General features: G+C 45.1%; 1 protein-coding gene across 1 annotated transcript in view; it reads left to right on the top strand.

Moving 5' to 3' along the window:
- The window catches only part of LOC144934218 (glutaminase liver isoform, mitochondrial-like), a 56,993-nt gene that overhangs the window by 5,622 nt on the left and 29,399 nt on the right, over positions 1-21,972 (top strand). Inside the window, exons 2-7 of the mRNA XM_078859826.1 lie at positions 2,910-3,003; positions 3,811-3,932; positions 10,587-10,716; positions 11,189-11,268; positions 12,459-12,622; positions 15,254-15,312. Of these exons, the coding sequence (XP_078715952.1) occupies positions 2,910-3,003; positions 3,811-3,932; positions 10,587-10,716; positions 11,189-11,268; positions 12,459-12,622; positions 15,254-15,312 (649 nt within the window). The remainder of the gene's footprint in view (positions 1-2,909; positions 3,004-3,810; positions 3,933-10,586; positions 10,717-11,188; positions 11,269-12,458; positions 12,623-15,253; positions 15,313-21,972) is intronic.

Raw genomic sequence — 21,972 nt, 5'->3', positions numbered from 1 at the left:
AGTCAACATTAGGCTGGGATTTAAAAGTGAACCCTTCCTTGAGTGAGTCAGGCATTCTAATTCCCAACACCACTCATACATTCCTACTGTTTACCTTGCATGCTGCTGTTCACTATATTTTTAAAAAATTTACTTAAGGCGATGCCATACAGTGGTTAGAATTATTTTATATATAAGTGTATAACTTCACGTTAGAACGGATTATCATCAATTGGTAAAAGATCACTGCTAGACTTTTGTTGTCTTACCTGTTAGCACATTCAATGACTATTCGCTACACATTTCAAGTCACGGTGGTTAGATCACTAACCACTGAGCTAGTTGAATCAAGCTGGTCCTGCTGGCGCCCATTAGTGCCACGGGGTATCAGTGGGCTACAGCAGTATAAAGTGGGTGTAATACAATCCTGTGACATCTTTTGCAATAGTTGATCATTGCCAATTCCGAAAATGCCCTTTGTTAATACGATCTATTCTCATGTATATCCTGTTTGGGAGCTGTAACATTTTGTTAGGTTTTTATGGTGCTAATCCAATCTCAGATAAATGAATATTGTTCGTCAAGTTTCTATCTATACTGTGGAGTTGGGTTTGTCTGGATTGTTGACCTTTTCACTTCCTGCGTGCTGTGGGTCTTTACAGCCCTACTAAAAGTGTGAACAAACTCGGGTAATTAAAGCATTGCAGTAAAACTCGCTCTTGCTTCGGTGCCGCAAGTGTTATCTAACATTTGCTCTGTGCTGTGTGGAAAGAAGTTAGTGAGTAGGAAAATGTTGTGCTTCACTAGACAGTATGTGAGCAAGACGGTGAGCATTTCATGATAGTTTTCTACGTGCTTTGCCAAGAAATTGTACTGATTGCTGATGCTGACCAAACAGATGCATTAGTCATCGAGAAGTCAACGTGTCTCCATGCTCAAACAAGCATTGGGTGCCAGTACCGCCATACGACAACTGCTGTTGAATTCCAAAGTAGAGTGTGCTCCATTTATTAAACCTCCAACTGGGAATAACGTTGTCAACCTTAAAATTGTAAGGTGCCATGGTGGCGAGATGTTAACTACCTCGCCTGGTACACAGAAGGTCATGGGTTTGACCTTGACTCTGACTCCTGTATATTTGGAGTTTGCATATTCTCCCCGTGGTCACGTGGATTTTTCTCCGGGTCCTCCAGTTTTTCCCTTCACATTTACAAACATGCGTTTAGAGGATTTGGCTGCTATAAATTTCCACAAGATAAACCACTTTGTTGAGCTATCATTTGTGCCCAGGTCGCTTCTGGAAAAAAAACCTATATTGGTCAGTGGGCCTTACCTGGTAAAACTAAAAGAATGAAACACGTTCCTTCGGAGTGGGCAGGTAGGAACTTGGTTGGACAGCGCATTCGTGCACGACAGAAAGCTCGTGGTCATGTGACGCACTTCAACCAATCCGGGAGCGTACATGTTTGGGAGGGGCTATGCACGACAGACAAATAATCCCTGGTGGGCAGTGTGGAACTGTTGTTCCTACCTGTATTAAGTATACCATTACTTAAATTGTCTATAGATTTCTCTGTCAGCCCTCTGTGTACTGTTATCGAAATCCATCTGCTAATGGTACATCACGATCACGTTACAAGGCTTGCAGACTGCAGGTGAAATATTGATGCTAAGTTTACATCGGTTTTTCTGGTGTACTTGTTGGACATTACCTTTTAATCGCTGTTTAGGGGTGTGCATAGCATCTGCAGTCAGTATTTTTTGTTTAAATATGACAACCAAATACAATGTGTCCCCTGACGTGGGAATATGGATTTCCAATTTCCACCACTTGCTCAAGGCTGCCATCTGAGAAGAGAACCACCTCAATAATCACACATTTTATGCATTTACGTAACAGGAGGATGTGAAGGTGTATGTGTGAAAAAGGAAAATAAGCAACTGATAAGAACAGACTGTGATAGCTTTTTTTAGAATAGACTGTATTTGAACAAGTTTAAACATGTAATGTTTTATTCCATGACATGCAAAATGGTAAATTGTCCTGCAATTTCATTGGAAGATTGCAGGAAATCAACACTGTGGATGAGATAATCCCACTAACGTGACACACAATCAATACACTGATGGCTCTATTTATGCACTAACTCTTTTTTATCCAAAGCCTCGCGATTACATTATTTCTTTGTCCAGGATTCATCACAGGCACAGGCATATGTAGAGAGGTTTTGTAGGCATTGCCTCTCCTAAATGTTGAGGATCCGAGACATGAAATGGCGGCTCGGACTGCAGCTTTTTGCACGCGGAAGCAAAGCAGGGCTTCCCATGATGCCTTCCCCATCTCCCGCCCTGGAACGGGTCTACATGTTGGGAGGCAATTGATGTGATCAATGTTCCTCAACTTAATTTGCATTATTGAATGGTGTCTGAGGTCTGAGGTCTCTGAAGGCCTGGAATAAGGTGTTATATTCTCAGCAGTCATTGACGCTGTAAAACAATATAAAAAGTCAAGAGGCTCTATTCTCTTATTGGAAAATGTTAGTTTTGTTTTTATTACATGCATCATTTTCTCTCGTAATAATATGAATCTGGCCTCAAGTGTCTGCCTGCACAGAGAAACATTGGGAATTCATCTCTGTGAGTACTGAGGCAGCTGTGGACATTGCACATTCTCATGGCAAGGGGGACTACCCTCTACGCATTATGACTGATGTTGAATTACTACAAAGTTACTACTACTCATGATGGACTAAGATTTATACTTGCGTCCTTTTGGTTGTGAGTCAAACATTCTGCCTACTGTGCCACCTTGCCAGATTAAACTAGCTATGCCAAATGACGTTTCATATGTGGGCATTCAGTGCCTCTACCGTGTGTTGTGCGTCTGATGACACGTGTGTGTTTGTGTGTGTGGGGGTTTGTGCATGCAGAGAGAAGATGAGGCCCCTGCCCCGCCTTGAAGACCTGCTGTTTGATGCCATCGCCGAGGGTCAGGACAAGATCCCTGTTGTCAAATTTATAACTGTGAGTGATCATCACCCCATGCCTACGTCTTTTACCTAATTTTTAAAAATTAATTATGGTTTAGTGTGCCCAGGGGGCTGATAAAATCAAGATTGTGGGTAAAATGCTTGTAAAAAACTATAAGCTGCAAAAAATATCTTTAAAAAAACCAGTGTGAATGAATAACATAGTGTGTTATTATTTTACAAAAAACTTGTTATAAACAGAATTGATATTTCGTAAATATCATGACCCCTACTGAAGGGACATCAGTACTCATGCGTCTATGGTTGATATCTTGAAACACGGGGTATGCTATAAAACACGTTGAATTCATTATATTACTGCTTGGCATGGTTTTGTACCAAGATAGAACTTTTAACAAAATTTTACCAGGCATGCACGTTACCTCACCACTCTTGATAGCATGCGCACTGTTAGCGAAACATGGCTGTATGAAAGCGTTACAGATTATGTTCTGTATTTAATTATTGCTTTATACAATTATTTTAATCATTCACCATTTTCTATTGACTGTAAATTTGCTGCATTTAAAAAAAGTGGAATTATTTACATATAGAATGCACAAGGAAAGATGTCTAAGCCAGCTTTATTGGTCTCGTTTAACTAATGAACTGTATCATTTCTAAATTAACAAAATATTCAGTTTCTACTGAAACGGTGCTATCGGAGGAGCACTTGCCTCATCAGAAGATTTTGAGTAAAAATTTTGGTTTGGGATGAATGCAGCCTTTATTCCACCTAGCTTCATAGAATCAATACCAATATGAAGAGTTCACCTGTGTGTGTTCTCCTGTTTGTCATCAGGCCTTAAAAGCAACCGGACTGCGCACCTCAGACCCCCGTCTCAAGGATTCGATGGATGCCCTGCGCAAGACGGTGCAGACAGCAGCTGACGGAGTCGTCCTGGACAAAATGCTCTTCCGCAAGTAAGTGATACAATGTAACATGGCATTGGGTGACTTTGGCCTGTATTATGTAATGTCTTGACTTAAAGCTTTCGTGACTGTAGGAATTCATGTTCTTTGGGTCTTTCGGTAAAGTCACGTAGATGGTTCAAAGAAAATAACAAAAAACGACGACGTTTCGATCACAACACAAGCGTTTGTCATCGGGAAGATGACGATCGAAACGTCGTAGTTTTTTGTTATTTTCTTTGAACCATCTACGTGACTTTACTGAAAGACCCAAAAAATAGTATGTAATGTGTTTTGATTTTTTATCAGTGTGGCTTCGAGAAAGGGTGGTGCATAATGCTTCCCGATAATGTAAACGCAAAACATTTTGAATATCTCAATTAAAAGCAGTCGTTTTGTTTTAATAGATTCGTACATCTCGGAGTCCTGTACATTCAATTTTACTGCATTAAATAGGATATTTTTACTACACCATTGACTTTTGTTTGGTTATTTTGGCGAATTGTTAATTTAGCTATCACCTATTATCCAGATATCACAGGTGATAAAAATGGGTCAATTAGGAGTGATTCATGGTATTGGAGACAGTGCAGCTCGCCTAATTATGTGTGGCTAATTAGCCATTATGGTGAACTGTGTGTTCATGTACTTTTATCACAAGCTTTTTCTCCTCGTTTTAATTGGCTCAAAGAGCCAATGCTGTTGCATACTGATGCATGTGTTGTTACACTGTGCTGCACAGTATCTGACCCCAAGTCTCAGTGTCATGAGCAGTCTGTGTTCAGGCACTCTCTCTGCCTTTCCTATGAAAAATTTAACATTTAATTTGGTGCATTGCCACACATGGTATATTGGAAAAAATCATGGGGGGTGGGGTGCTGTACACCACCAGTGAAAACTAATAAAGTAAGGTGATCTTTATAAACCGATGAACAATCTATATTAAATATTTTAGTTGAACACTTTTCAGCTGCTTCTGACGCGGTTTTCTGGCTTAACCACCGGAATGCAAAATTTTAGTTGTTGCTCTGCATCTACATCAGCCATACAAAACAAGAAGAAGAATTGAACACTTTTATGGACGTTAACTTTTTAATAAATTTGTCCATTAATATGGTTAGTCTTTAATAACATAACTGTGATATTGGAGTTGTGTTCATATTCATTCACCTGGGTGAACGTTATCATGCCCTCCCTCCACCACCCCCCAATGTAGATGGACAGAGCTAATGCAACCTTAGTTGTGTAGTGAGTCCAACTGAGTCGCAGACGTTATTCTTTAGAGGCAACACATTTATTGTAACACGTATATACAAAGGGGTAACTACCCCTTTACCAGATACAGCCTGGGGTGGTGACCACCCAGCTAACTACACTATACGTAGGAGTTACAGCTACGAAGGGTCGGACCCTCACTCGGGTCCCGGCCACATGTTGATGCCTTGTAGGACGTAAAGCTTCCAGCTTGTAGGACGTGGAGCTTCTAGCTTGTAGAACGAAGAGACCCCGGTCCCTCTCAGGGACCCACCTTATATCCTCCCGGGTCGGGGCCGGCTCCGCCCTTGGCCCCGCCCGCCTTCTCGAGCGTTCTAGCTCCCTCTCGATCCCCCTCGAGAGCTCTCCCTGGACACGTGATCACCCCCTAGCCGCCCCCCCCCACCTGGGGACTTCTCTGTGGACCCTCCAGATCACGTGTCTACGGGGTCAACCAGAGTGCCATGGCCCGGGGCAACCCTGTCTCTGGGCTTGACACTCTCCCGCTTCCCCTTGTGGGAGCCCGCACTCTGCGCTATGCGTGGTGCCCGTACTATCCCAGCGCTCACCAAGCCCCGTTAGGGCTGGTACTACACCCACCTACGGGGTGTACGCAATAACTGTGCATCGCACGCCGTGCTGTGCTAGAGCCGGCCTCACACAGCAACCCACCCGGTGCTGTCCGTGACGTAAGGACATCGTACGCCACGGCCCTCCCGAGCCTGCACCATACAGTGACATCCGCGATGTCACTACAGTTGGAAAACGTTAAGAGGCAGCATGACTGAAAGACTCCTCTTGATGTTGACTGAGAGAAAGAAGCCTGATTTTTAAACCGCTTTCCATATTACAAAGGTGTCTCTGTGTCCTTCCCCTGTGATGCATGCTCTTCATTTGAATAAAATTTGTTTAAATTCAAATGAGGGGTGACATTCCAAAATGCTTTGTACATTACCTTTCATATGGTTAAGTTTTCGCCCGGCTCGTATGACTGTTGTGTATGCTCATCCTTATTCGTGGCTAAATGAAAGCGGTAAAATTGCCCATTTCTATCACACAAGCCAGTTTTTCTTAAGGACAACCACTGGTCTGTTCAGAAACCATCTTAAAGACTCGGTGGCTTACACATGTGAGATTGCGCACACCTGCAATTCAGAACTTGAGAGGCAAAGGTTGATGGATCACATAGATTTGTCTAATCTTCAAACCTGCTAGGCTTTGAGGTGATCAGGGGATGGTAGTATTCATGGGATTTTACAGATGAATCCCATTTTCTCCTACATGCCTATCCTTACTTTAAAAATGGGATGAGTGAAATATATCCGTGCAAGGTTTTTAAAAAGATATTTGAGATTCAGTGAGGATTTCCTTGATAAACGAATGCATATTTAATGTATTTATTATTTATTTGAGTTATATGCCGTCCTTGAATGTCCTTGATTGTGCATTCTGTCCAGTGTGCATTTCATCCATGATTTATTCACTGTTCTCAGAGGCACGACGATGCATTTAATCTGCATCCCTAAACAGAGCATTAACGTTGTTACTATAATTGCCCTCCTTGCAGGTGGTATTTAAGGTCATCTTATGGTCCATGTGAATGTGTTTGTGCTGTTGCGCAGAAAAACATAGTAAATAACTCCCAAGCAATAAAAAACAAGTTAGCTAGGGTATTAGACTGTCTGTTGTTCATGCTGGGTGTTTTGGATATCACACAATACACCTGTAAGCAGCCTGTGAAATTTCAGTAGCTGTTAACATTTCTAGAAAGTGTAAATACCTTGAACGGATATTTAGCAATCAGTTAGTGTTGGTTCAAGCTGGTCAGCACTGCTACAGTGTCGGCACTCCTGATTGCTTTATGACCTCATGCATATTAAGCCTCTGAAGTCGACTTGGCCTGCATTCCAACCGGTTGCAGGATGGGTGGGGCTGCTGTGCCATTATGCAAGAAGAGGGCTCTGTTTTGTTATGTTCTTTGCCTATGAAGACCTGGTACTGCATTGAGGAAGCCACCTAAACCACCGTGTTTTATCATCCTACGAAGGAGCTGTTTCCTGCCTCAACATCATACGCAGCCCATGCACAGTTGCATGCGCCTTAGCTACTTAGTGGTTTCTTGGAATACATAGTTAATCACATTATAGATTTTTCGATTTAAAGCTTTCGTGACTGCAGGGATTCATACTCTTGGTTCTTTCGGTAAAGTCACGTAGAAGGGAAATATAGTTTTATTTTTAGTATTTTATTATTTCCCTTCCACATTATAGATGTTAAGCTCATATTGCACAGCTGAGGTTGTGTGACTTATCAGCTGAAAGAAATGACGTGTCTTATGAACTTGTCACCACTTTAGCAATGTGGTCTAATTTTCATAAACTTGGGTGGTTGACAAATAGTGCTCCAAACAGTGAATAGTGTAGTCTGGGAACCATGGACCAAATTATATTCTTTGGTATCAATATGATAATTGGTTAATGTTGGCACAAGCATAGTCTTGAGACATTGAGATGTTTTCGTGAGCACCTCAAGGCTTTTCTGAAAGTGAACTGCTTAAGCATTCATAGGACATATGCACTGGCTATCGTGTTCCTCATGGAAAACCATTCAAAAGCCTGTAACAAAATAACCGTCTTAGCAAGAAACAACAGCAATACGTAAAGCTGCGAAAGGACTACACTTGTTTCAACATTCCGTTGTTTTTGGAGGCAATGATTTCTTGTTGTATTGTTCAAATGAGCTTCGAGGCAGTGTTGTTTACAGCCCTGAGCCATTGGTCAAAATTTCGCATTCCTGTAGCAGGGGTCGGGTCTCTCCATTGGCTGACCACTTTTGACTTCCCCTCAAAGTATTTTATCGACAATGGAGTAATGATTCTCTGAGTCAATCGCCAACCAGTATTTGAACTTACAACCTGCCAATTCGCTGTACTGCAGAGCCACCTGTTTTCGAGTGACTTCAGATATTTATTGTCCAAGCAGCCAGAATTATAGTTTCCCTTGCTTTAGAATAACCTTTTCTGACATGTATAAAAGTGTGCATATTTGTCTTATGCCCTTCATCAGAAGTTAAACGGTCCAAGAAGCTTGCATCAACTGTTGGCAATTGTGTGCAAGGATTACATATAAATGAGTCATTATAATTGTGCCAAATCTTACTATGTGCAACTTACTCAGTCATTTAATCGTAATTTGGAGTCATAATTGTCATGCATTCAGTCGTTTGTCTTTAACAAGAGGTGGGACAGAATGATTAAATCAGGACACCCATGGGAGTGGCTAGAATGACTCCCCTTAATGATTTGTAGTCTGAATATGCTCCCGATTTTCAGATTAATAAAACAAATTGGAAAATCAGATCTAGATTTGAAATTTCAGACATTCTGAAATGTTTTCTTCACATTGATCCAAAACCGAAAGTGGCATTTTTATGACATCACTTTTTAGTTTTTTATTCAATGTTATTGTTAGCACGAATACGTTTCCATTCGTATATATAATGGAAATTATTAGAAAATCAGAAAAATATCAGAAATTATCCATAAAAATCTGAAATTCATCTGTAAATTGTTATATAATATAAATTACATTTGTAAAATACAAAATAAATAATTTTCACTCTTTTGTTTTGGTCAGCCTCTATATTGCTGAGTAAATGGGTCATATAAAAATTTCCCCATATCATGAATATCGCATACTGAGCTACCATTGCCTGCTGGAACATTAATTGGTTACCTGTCAAATTAAGGCATGATCTATGGTAGTATCAGAGTGCAAACACAGAGGACTTAAATGACACCAGTAGGGTGAAAAAAACCCCATGCAACTAATTTATTACTCTGCCTGCTGGGGCTTTAGTTGGATTGGAGATACTATTTATGGCCGGTAATGCTCGTTAATCGCGTATAGCGACAGACTGGATGGGGGTGACCAATCGGCGCAATCTGTCACGCGTACCGAGGTGTAGCCGGTGTTTTCCCAGAGACAAAAGTGTCTGTGGCTGCCTCCAGAGGTTATTTATCGTTGGCCAGACCCAGTCATAATTCAGCATGTCAATGTCAAGAACCATGAAGCATCTTTCAGTCGGAGGCTGAAAGATTAATGCCTTTGTAATACCAGCTACTGTAGGGTATGTACTTGTATTAGAAGTAAGCATATAACAATGCTGATTCACTTATTAAAATGTATTCTTATGCTTTCGATAAATTGAGCAATAATTTACTTTACCATTTGTTTCAATTATGTGCTTGTGATACATCAGGCTAATGGAGAGAACAAAACTGGACAAATAAGATGTAAAAAAATCCCCCCAAAAATCCCCAAAAAACGATTCCAAACAAGACCAGAAAAATGTTATTAAAATATTAAATATATGATTCTTACAGTTAATAGTGACCTCAAATTGCCACTTTTCAACAAAACTTTTCAGAGGTTAATTGTTACATAACTAATTATAAATATGCCATGTTTGGTGTATTCGGTTTAACCACATCTGTTATTCATTTTTTTAAGTTGTAAAATAATGGCTGGTTTTTATTTAGACTCATTGTGGATTTGGCCAAATAAACTGCCCTGGTTATGTGGCAATAAAGCCCTTCCCTCTGCATCTAGCTGTGCTCTGGTGCCGAGGTATGTAAGAGCAAATGTACGTTTTCAGATTTAGTAAAACAAACAAATACAATAATTTTTAAGGGTTGATTTTGTTTTGTTTTCAAATCAACTATATTTTAAAAGTAAAAGGTTTACATTGCAAATTGTACGTTAAAATGCACTTTATGTCGCAATGTTTGTCCATTAGCAAATTGATCTCGTGGGCACATTATTCCACTTGGTTATAAGTGCGCACATAAAGCAGATATTGCAAATACATTTGAGACCATACATGTGACTATCAAGCTTGGTTTTATTGAACCACATTTTTCTGTTGAAGTCTTGTTTTTTAAAATTCAAATCTTTATAAGAACATGTCCAAATGTGTATAAAAAAAATAATTGAACACAAATCCCTCAAATGTGTTTTCAATAGCATTAAGAAAAAAAACTTGGTATTGTGAATGAGTTTTTTGTGAATGACGAAGTGGTGTAATGTGACTTAAGCTGACATGAAATATAGACCTTGATGCGATTTGATATAGCTGGGTACATTTTCATTGCCTAGACCAAAACAATATTTTACTAATGCTTTTTCTCGCCCTACTTTCATTCCCCAGGAATCTATTCATGCTGTGCCAGACCGTTGCACCTTTTGTATCGCATTTTCTTTCATCATAATAGCCCCCAGATCATATATACATTGTGGAAATAAGCCCATGCATTGTCGTCTGGGATTACAGTACCAGCCTTCACTTGGATACATTTTCAGGCAATTGACCCTGACGTTGACCTGGCCGATCTTCTGCATATGTCTGCTGCAGGTGCATGGGCAGTAACATCGTGCTGCTGACGCAGGCGTTCCGACGCAAGTTCGTCATCCCTGACTTTGAGAACTTCACGGCGCAGATGGACCGCATCCACGAGAATGCCCGGGGCCTCACCTGGGGAAAAGTGAGCAGTGTGCATGAGTCTGGCATCATCATCATCATCGACACAATCAATCAATTGCTTGCTACATGTATACAAATATCTAAAGTCAACTAAGGTCCTCTGAGCTATATAGCTCTTTTTCAGAAGTGACCTGGCCAGAAATGATAGCTCAAGGAAGTGTCTCATCACGTGGAAATGTATAGTAGTCAAATACTACAAACGCATGTTTTTAAATACGGAGGGAAAAAAACGCAAAACCCGGAGAAAAATCCACGTGGCCATGGGGAGAACATGCAACCTCCAAATATACAGGAGTCTGGGTTGGGATCAGGATCGAGCTAACGACTTCCTGTAGACCAGACGACGCAGTTAACATCTTGCAATTGTGGCACCCTTGGATATCCGTGGACATCCATTGACTCATCCGTGTATTGGAATCTCAATGTTTGTTCCTGGTGAATTGTATTTGATTGTTTTGCTTGTCCATGACTAGGTGGCTGACTACATCCCTCAGCTGGCCAAGTTCAGCCCTGACCTGTGGGGGGTCTCCATGTGCACAGTTGATGGGCAGAGGTGGGTGCATATGCTCCTATACCTGTCCTGTCAGTTAAAAAGCATCTAAATATCTGAGTGTCATTCATTGCTTCAGATGTTATGTTATTGCCATGACAATATAGACTATTTGACACACCAATAATATAATTGAAGTGTGCTTATTTAAATTGATGGTTTTGTTATAATCTTCTAAATATACAACCTGGTTCATGGTGAAAAAGACGTGAATGTATGAAATTTAATTCCATTATTTCAGCTTCTAGAAGCAGCTTTACTGTTGACGTTAGCACATTGGCTCGGCATTGTGTATTATATTGATGGACTGAGACATTAGAAATGGTATCATGCTGAGTGGACTTCTTGATGCAAGTGTAATGTAGTACTCAGAGACGGTGTTGTCCAGGTATGTATATATATAGTCTGTTCTTGTCCACCCGTACTAGCGGCGGACGTGACCCTGTCTGTTCCTGTGGCTTCAATTATTTACGACCACTTAGGTCCCGTGCTGTCCTTAGACAAGTACAGAGTCTGCAGTGTGCATTGGCAGATGCTGACTGTGCATTTCACATTGCTCACAGTTAGCATATGACATGGATCCTCCTGGGGAAATTATGTCTTTTATACCTACAAAATTATAATGGCCTCAAGCTCACTCAAAATAATACGTCGTGTCATAAGATTTGGGTCTTAGTTTGAGAGAAAATTATATTCTACATAACTTAAAATAATCAGCATAATTGTGGAGAATATAAATGATAATAGATAAGTGTAACCACGCCGAGATGGAATATCGGTGGTGTGTGTGTGTGTCAGGTGTATTTGTACTCGTATGTATGTGTGGATTTTCATTCGTATATGTGTGTCCTGTGTATAGGATTTTGAGTCCATTTGTGTCTGTCTACTAATTTAAAAGTACTTTCCTCAACAGTCTTTAATGCTAAAGAGACTGTATTTGTTTTTTTGTTGTGCATGTATGTGTGCCTGTTTGTGTTTGTGCATTTGCACTTGTGTGTGTGTGTACACACAAACATATATCTGGCTGTGATCTCAGTCATTTCACCCATAATACCCAGGCCAGGCTTGTGACCTGCAAGCGAGCAACGCTTCACCTCGGCCTTAAGCGCCGTGGTGACTGTCAGTGGCGAGTGTCGGTATACGTGTGGGCGTGCGTTTGTTTACGCCTGCTCTTGCACGCATGTGTTCTGCAGGCATTCGATAGGTGACACCAAGATTCCGTTCTGCCTGCAGTCGTGTGTGAAGCCGCTCAAGTATTCGGTGGCCGTCAACGAGCTGGGCACGCAACACGTGCACCGCTATGTGGGCAAGGAGCCCAGCGGCCTGCGCTTCAACACGCTCTCTCTCAACGAGGAGAGTACGTCGATTACACGCGCGGACATGCCCTCCAACCGCTCGCATGTCCACATGCCCCACATTCCAGTTGCCTCAGCTCGCTTTGGGACTGTGTTTTGCACTGGGTTCTGGGGAAGGTCCATGCACATATAGCAATTGTGTAGGTTCATTCCCCTGTTATATCGAGGACAAAACTACTGTGTACATATTTACTTCTCAGTATTTGTTTATACACGTATACAGTCGTGTAAATAAATGGCACTAACGTGAATTTATCAACCGAATAACTGTTGCCCAGACCGATAGAGAGCCTGTAGCCTGATTAGCCTAATACAGGTGTTGGTGAGGTTTTTGACTCAATTCATTATTGGTTAATAACTACGTTTATAGCCACATGGAAATACCGTTTGTCTTGCTACATCCTCGCCGCTGTGGAATTTGCTATAAAAACAGGAAAGGCCTTTCCACTGGCTGCGCATGCGGAGGATTACAGCTTTGTAAAGTTTTTAGTGGGCCTGGCTGCAGCTGTGACAACCAATGTGCCCTGGCTGCCCCATGACCCCAGTGACCCCTGCTTTTTCACGTGCCACATTATTTCAGACAGAGCGATATATTAAGTGCTTAACGTGACTTTCATGTTCCATGTTTGGTGTGTACAACCTATTTTGAGGCCGGCTGGAAGGTTGAACTTGGTTTTAATATTATATTTGTTTGCCTTTTTCTCAAAATCATGTTTCGATAATGCACTCAATACCATGTCAAGGGCAGAAAAAGTTTCCATTTAGAAGTGTAATTCCTAGCATTGTCAAAGAATGGCTTCAGAAGTTGATATCACTCCAATAAACTACTTCATCCACACCCAGATACCTTTTATATGCTTTGCGAAAAATGTTCATTGCTTTTAATTGGAAGAAGGCAAATTCATTGAAACAAATAAGTATAGTATGAAGTTTTTTTGTGCACTCATTGGTCACCAGTGTAACGCCATCAAATCGAACCGAGCATCTCAGCAGTGTTCACGCAGTGCAACAACCTGGCCCTCTGTAGGACGTTTAACTCTTTTTTTTGTAGTAAACTCGTACTTTGATAACAGTTTTTTTAACATCCTCTGTCTGCCAGCATGAACGCATTTTATGTCAGTGACGTTTTCGGATTTATTGAGATTAGATGCTCAGACTGGCCAGAGAACGTTGAAAATGATTTTTTAGAAGATGGGAAAGTGTTATGTTGATAGCCATGAGCTGGCTTAAACTTGAATATTGTTGGAAAAAGGGAATTTGTGGTGGCAAGCTCGGGGATTATACAACGTTGGTTAAAGTGGCATAGCTGGAAGAGCCTCACAAGCAGCTGAGAACACAAGTTGCACTTCTGCAAGGTGGAGAAAAAATTGGACAGTGTGAAATTTGATGATCAATGGGACCAATTCTTCCTGATAGCGGCAATGACATTTCAGTTTGATGGTGAAAAATAATCCACTGGTGATCATTTATCTTCTAGAGCAATCTTATCATTTTTTTTCCCAAGCGGTAGAGTACACGAGAAGCTTAATAACCTTTTGGATGTTTCCGTGTATTGTTCATGGCATTTATCCTATACTATATAACAATATCTGGGTGGCTTTCTATAGCGTTATTATTACGACGAGTGGAAGTATTTTATCAACACATTATTCGGAATTCATTTTCGTTTGACAGAACAATATTTTGTTATAATGGTAAAATAATGGTAAAGTAGTTTATAATGCCTTGGCACTCATTACACACAAAGTTCTTGCCGCAAATTAACCACAACACACATGCTTTCGCGACCAATATCATCCATAATAGAGGTTTTTTTTGGGTTAGATCGTGTAAATATATATATATGTCGTTAAAACCCACCACCACCCGACACAGCCAACTAGGAAGGGTTGTCACGTAAATACAACGTGCACATACATGAACATGTATATGCCTTGTTAGCCGCGATGCCACAATAACCCAAGGTTATGCAGAGTATGTGCATGAAAGAGATAGTTTCCTAGTGCTGACATTTCTGATAAGCACACTGCACTAAAATCAAGGCAAATAAAGTTTGATTCCTGGCCGTTTACAATATAATTGACATTGATTCTGACCCTGTCCTTGAACTGCCCTCGACTGGATCAGCCTATGCATGTAATAAGTACCTAGTGTGATATTGAACATAATTAAAGAGACAGATGGCCAGGCATGGTGATTGCAATACAGTCGCCTCTTGTGGCGTGTCAATGTGAATAGGTGCTCGCTAATGGACCTGAATTCAACAGTCACCATGACGCTTATGTCACCAGAGAATTCTTGCATAAACGGGGTGAGTGGAATGTGTGGGTGTCCTTGTTTGCTTGCTCCCATGCGTGGGTACTGCAATAAAACATGACCTTCAGCAATGACCTTCATTGATATGCAGGCAGCGGTACACGATGGCATTCATTTCTATGATTGTCACCTTTTCAATATTTTTTTTTTATTGAACACATGAACCCTTAATTGTAGGGCTAAAATAGATTAGATTATTGACGAAAGATAAATGTCCATGTTTTTCATAAAATCAATACAAAAATACCATTTGAAATGCACAATTCCCAAAATTTTCAATGCAAACTGTGGCTGATGTTTATCTCTCACTCTGGCAGACAAACCCCACAACCCCATGGTGAATGCAGGCGCCATCGTCATCACGTCCCTCATCAAGGTGAGTTCTTGAGTGTACTTGCTTTCCAGCAGCCTGACCCGATCGCTCGTTGCTCAGCAACAGTGCCGCGCCGAACCCGCCGTTGCTAGGCAACCGTTCCCGGGGGGCACACAGTGCTGCTTGGCTTGCTCGGAGATCCTTCGATCTGGCGGTGGTGAGAGGGTGCCTGGGGATGTGCATGCTGTTGCCGCAAACCGTGACGTGGGCTGATTTTTAACTCACTTGCAAATGTTTGCAGGAGTGGTGTTGGCTGGATGTGTGCTTGTGTGTTCGTTGGTAGGGAGTGGTAGTTTAGCGCTACGAACCCAGTAACCTGGGTTCGATTCCTGCTCACGGCCAACACCAGTGACGATTATTCGTGCCGGTCCTCGGCCTCCGGTAGGCCGACGCATCCTCAAATTAGTACCTGGTGCAAGTGTGTAAACATCGGCACTGCACTTGTGTCCTGTGCGTGGCCCGTGGCTCATGTGAGAGCGTGTGTCTGTGCCACGAGAGCGCCTGCGCGTGTTGTCTATGCTGTGCCTGCTTGGTTCACGAGGCAGATGAAATCGCTTGTTACACCGAGAATCGTCTGTAAGTATTGACTGTGCAGTGACTATATGGGTCAAATGGAATGTGATTTAATGAGCTTGCTGATCACATGTTCACGCGTGTGTGTCAGGGAGACCTTAGCTGTGATGGTTGGGTTACCCAGAATACTGTGCCCCCATTGGGTAGGGACGCATAGAGCACAGTAAAATGGACATCTTTGACGTTGACCCAGAGAATCGGTTCTTCTGTTTTAGAATGCTGAGACAGCTGCTGCCCGATGTCCATAGCCATTGAGGATACATGCATCCACTTGCATCTGTTGTGTTGAAATGGGCTTTTTTCAGAGGTCGTGGTAACATTATTAGACATCAGCAACACAGCAAAGATTAAATGTTTGCAGATGTAGAAACAAATTTACATAATACTAGCAGGAAGTACCCAGCGTTGCCCGGGTCTTAAAAATATTTCAAAACAACTCTTAAATATGTAACAGCAGTGCATACTGACTGTGGTGGTACCTGCTATGATGACAGCAGTGCATACTGTGGGGGTACCTGCTATGATTACAGCAGTGCATACTGTGGTGGCACCTGCTATGATTACAGGAGTGCATACTGTGGTGGTACCTGCTATGATGACAGCAGTGCATACTGTGGTGGTACCTGCTATGATTACAGAAGTGCATACTGTGGTGGTACCTGCTATGATTACAGCAGTGCATGCTGTGGTGGTACCTGCTTTCACTGCAGAAGTGCATACCGACTGTGGTGGTATCTGCTATAACTACAGTAGTTCATGCTGACCCTATAGCAGTATTTATCGACTCTATAGCACAAAGTACTCACCTGACAGAGTGGCGTGGTGAGGCCTAGTCCCGTGTGGTGGTACCTGCTATGATTACAGCAGTGCATACTGTGGTGGTACCTGCTTTCACTGCAGCAATGCATATTGTGTTGGTAGCTGCTATGATTACAGCAGTGCATACCGACTGTGGTGGTACCTGTTATGATTACAGCAGTGCATACCGACTGTGGTGGTACCTACTATCACTACAGTAGTACATGCTGACTCTATAGCAGTATTTATCGACTCAAGAGCACAAAGTACTCACCTGACAGAGTGGCGTGGTGAGGCCTAGTCCCGTGCAGAGCCTTCGGCCTCGCCTACATTGTCCAGCCTGCCGAGGTGGCACCTTGGCAGTCTGGGGCTGGGCTGCTACCCCTGCCCCCCCCCCCCCCCCAGGCACGATGTCCCCGGCAGCTCTGCAGTAATATGTACGACCTATAGTGGTAGCATCTACCGACTGTATAGTAGTAATAACTGCACACATCGTGGTGGGGGAGACAAGAGACAGTGAAGAATTTACCTGAGCGTTTAGTGTATTTTTATTGCATTTTTAACGCGACCCTCACCTTCACCGAAGGCGTGTGCATAGCCAGTTTTTAAGGCATTTTATTATCATATTCCACTGTTAAAATGTTATCAATTGTATCTTTATTTTTTAATGGTATTTGCTACCTACAATTTGGTGATAATATATAACATTTATTCATAACCAAAGTAAAAATTTTAATTTGAAAATAATATGCCTTTTAAACTGCGAGTATATGTCAATGTCATGTGGGAAATAGTAGTTTTCTCACATCGCAGTCAAAAGCTTATATCAACAGTGGCTGTGGGAAGCGTTTTGCCTGCCTGCACTGAGCCGTGATGTGCAGTCAGGCATTTTAACAGCAGCATCGACGCAGCCTGGGCAACAGCGCAGGCAGCCTGGGCAACAGCGCAGACGAGACGCAATGAACACGGCAGCACAATATTAATCAGAAGGAAGCCAGGTGGAATTGCTGACATTACGGCTATTGTAATGTATTGAAAGTTTCCCTTGACTGATTAAATTTATTTGCCATTGCTCACTCTGTGTGTTGCGCTGCAGTGCAGAATCCTATAGGCATGCACGGTGGTTAAGATCAACAATGGTGGTGTAGGGCTGTTACGGGAGGGCTGTAAGTGCATACGATCCAATGGGTAACAAACACAGTGGGCGGAGTTACGGGAGTACACGGGGGGGGTGCCCGCAGCGACGTCCGCATCAGGCAGCCTGGGGGGTTGTGATCCTGATGGGGGGTATAAAGGGGGAGGACAAAGAGAGCTCGGGGCTCAGTCTGGGAACAAAGGAGGAAGAGTGAAGATCCCCTAGCTAGAGCCCTGGACTCCCCTCGACGCCGCCCTTGTCAGGGCTGCAGAGGAGCGAGCCAGAGGCGTGGTTCCGTGAACCAGGGTTAGACCCTGGGACTCCGGAGACCGTAGCCCGACTCACCAGTGTCGGGCCAGTTAGCCTCCCCTAGCTCGTTAGAGGAGGACTTGGGGATAGGTGAGATTAGCTAGGGGGTATCCCCAGTTATCCGGGTGAGGGGGCCGCTACCCCCTCTAGTGTTGTCCTGTACCGATAAGCTGAAATAAATATACGTGTGCCTCAACCTGGGTGTCCAGCGTCTTCACCGGTACTTCATCTGGTGTCAGAAGTACTACGGACATGGAAACACGTCAGACAGCTCGAGCCAGAGTACCGGAGGAGGACACTGCTGAAGTCGTTGAGCCCGAGGCGGCTCACCAAGACATGGCGCAGCCGGGGGCCGACGCGTTCCTACCGGGGCATCGGCATGAAGAGGGGCCGCAGCCAGACGCGCTACGGCTGGCTCACGAGAGACTGGCGGAGCTACTGTACGCCGCTGCCGCCACGCTGGAAAACATCACGCGGCTGGGGGCTGGTGGTCCACCACGGGGCGAGGGGAGCCGTCAACCTGAGCGCCTTCCCGCCATTTCTGAAAACTCAAGCTTTGAATTTCCCGCCATCGTCACGGCAGCTGCGGAGGGCGTGGCCGGGCTCAACCTTGGGTCCGACACCGCTCTCGCTGGGACAGCTGCGTCATCTCCAGCGGAGGGAGCGTCATCACATCCGCGACAGGCGATTCCATCTGCCATTCGCGCCGACGCACAGCCGAGTCCCGGGGATAGCAGCCTACAGACGTCCAAGGCGAACGCTGCGCTACAACAACGGCTGCCTCCGCTTAAAGAATTTGTTGGTGCAGAGGGCGACTGGGGCGGCTTCCAGCGACGCTTCATCGCCCACCAAGAAATGGCAAGGTGGTCCGACGATGAAGCCCTCTGCGCGCTGCCGGCGCTCCTCGACGCAGACGCGCTCGCCGCCCTCACATCGGCGCCGAAAGAGAAGCGGTCTACTCTGCCGAAGGCACTACAGCTGCTGGCCGGGGTCTATGGACCTTCAGCGGAATGCAGAGAGCGGTTCTACGAGCGCAAGCGGGGTGAGAAGGAGTCGCCCCTGGCATACAGGACGAGCCTCCTAGCGCTGGCTAAGACGGCTTTTCCCCGTATGGACGACGATGGCGTGGACGCGATGGTCACGGAGAAAATACTCCTCCTGGCAGACGACCTGGACATCGCTGTCGTCGCACAGGAGGACGCCGAGATGACCTCTCTTCAGGCGGCGCGCCTCCTTCACGCCAACCTTCTGTCCCTGCGGCGGAAAGCCAGCAGGGCATCGGCAGGGCGTGCGGTGGCTGCAGCCACCCTTCCGACGGAGGAGCTCTTCGCCGTCGACCATCGACGGCAACAGGCGCAAGAAGTACGGTCGGCCCGGGACGGGTCAAGCCGTTTCAACCGCCCGTCGTCTCCACCGGGGCTCCCGCGGTGTTTCAACTGCGGCGTCCGGGGCCACGTCGCCTCGGGGTGCCGCTCTCCTCGACAGCGCGGGACGACGGCTCGACGGGACGCCGGGCCTCCTCCTCCCAAGCTCCAGCAACATGACCCGGCGAGTCGCGGCACCACACATGTTTGGCCAAAGCACCTACCCGTTGCACGCTCTCGCACCACAACAAACGGGGGGCCGATGTCGCGTTGCGAGGGGCTAACGCGGATCACTGCGGGGACTCAAATCGAGCCCAAACAATGGTCCGTGTTGGCCCATCGCGTGGTAGCCGCGTCGTCAGGGTCGTCGGCCGTAGTCGGACACATTGACGGGGTAGAAGTACGCATCTTGGTCGATACGGGGGCATCGGCGACAATCATTTCGGAATTAATTTACAATATTCTGCCCGTACAAAGCCGGCCTTTACTGCCGGTTAACGTCCCATTCTATGCCGCTAACGGGGGCTCTCTCGGCATCATGGGACAGATTCGAGCGCAAATTTCTATTGGGGACATCAAATTGTCGGGGCCGATTTTCGTTTCCTCCTCGCTGGCGGTTCCGTGCCTGCTGGGGACGGATTTCTTAGGTAAAATGCCCATTCGTATTTTGATCGACCAAGGATGCATTGAGCTTCCATCGGGGCGGCGCATGGCGTTCCTGCCATCCCCTGCGGCAGCTCGGTCGGCGTTCGCGACGGTACCGGCGTTCGTCGTTAAAACTGTTCGTGTGCCGCCGGGAGCTCAAATGCTAGTGCCTCTGAAACTTCGTAGGCCCTTCGCTAAGGGCATAGGGGATCAGGGTGTTTTGCTGGGACCGTCTAGGGCCGGGGTTAATGGGCCTCATTTGATTCCGGCCCAGACCGTCGTAAGAGGGGACGGGGACCCTTTCATCGCGGTCCTCAATGTGGGATCGCAGACGGTGGTGGTTCCTCAAGGGACGGTGCTCGCTCACGCGACGCCAGTGCCCTGCGAGGAACCTGTCGCGAACCACGTTGGCACTGCTTCCCGGATGCTCCCACATTCGGACAGCGATGAAGGGTGGATCGACGCGCTTTGTGCGGGATCGACGGACCTGACAAATTCAGAGCGCCAACAGCTTAGAACGCTACTGAGGGAATTTTCCGACGTTTTCAGTCGTGATAAATATGATTTGGGTTGCACTCACCTGCTGCGTCACCATATTGACACGGGTGACAGCGCGCCAATTCGCCAAAATCCGTTTCGGTTAAGTCCCGCCGAAAAGGACCATGTCAAATCGGCTGTTGATGACATGTTAGCCGCCGACATCATTTCTCCCTCCACCAGCCCGTGGGGAGCGCCGATCGTCCTGGTTAAAAAGCAGGACGGCTCGTTGCGGTTTTGCGTTGATTTTCGGCGCCTTAATAAAATTTCGGTTGCCGACGCATACCCGCTCCCACGGATGGACGAATCGCTGGACGCTTTGGCGGGAGCGCGATTCTTCTCCACACTAGATTTACTTTCGGGATTCTGGCAGCTTCCTCTGGACGATGATTCTAAGCCTAAAACTGCTTTCCGTACACCGCACGGCCTGTTCCAATTCAACCGGTTGCCGATGGGCTTACACTCAGCGCCGGCAACTTTCCAGCGATTGATGGAATTGGTTTTGGCTGGATTGCAATGGGAATCGTGCCTGATTTATTTGGATGACGTTATTGTCTTTGGTAAAACTTTTGATGAACATCTCCAGAGGTTGCGGGCGGTTTTCCTAAAGATGCGGGCTGCTAATTTGAAATTTAAGCCCCAAAAATGCCATTTGTTACGCGAGTCGGTGCGTTATTTGGGGCACATCGTAGGGCGCTCGGGTATTGCTACCGATCCCGCCAAAACGCAGTGTGTCAGCTCCTGGCCGACTCCCACCTCGGTGGGAGAGGTCAGGAGTTTTATTGGCTTCGCATCATATTACCGACGCTTCGTCGCTAATTTTGCAACGATTGCCAAACCCCTACACGCGTTAACATCTAAAGGGGTTCGGTTCCACTGGGGTCAGGATGAGGAAGCTGCTTTCTGCTCCCTTCGGGACGCGCTGGTGAAGGCTCCTCCCTTGATTTACCCAGATTTTTCGAGGCCGTTTTTGCTCGACACCGACGCGAGCAACACGGGTATTGGAGGCGTGCTTTCCCAGGTGGTTGACGGCGTGGAACGGGTGGTCGCGTACGGCAGTCGGGTGTTGTCTCCAACGGAGCAAAGATATTGTGTCACCCGTAGGGAACTGTTGGCAATTGTCTATTTCATCCAACAGTATCGCCCATATCTGTACGGTCGGCATTTCACCGTCCGCACAGATCATGCGGCACTGCAGTACGCCCTGAAGGTTCAACAGCCATCGGGACAATTGTCCCGATGGCTGGAGGTCCTCCAGGATTTCAGTTTTGAAACCACTTATCGTAAGGGCGTTCGCCACAC

Source organism: Lampetra fluviatilis, chromosome 1, assembly GCF_964198595.1.
Source record: "Lampetra fluviatilis chromosome 1, kcLamFluv1.1, whole genome shotgun sequence".
NCBI classification, from domain to species: domain Eukaryota; kingdom Metazoa; phylum Chordata; class Hyperoartia; order Petromyzontiformes; family Petromyzontidae; genus Lampetra; species Lampetra fluviatilis.
Note: the sequence above shows the minus strand (reverse complement) of the source record. Positions and strands in the feature narration are given on the sequence as shown.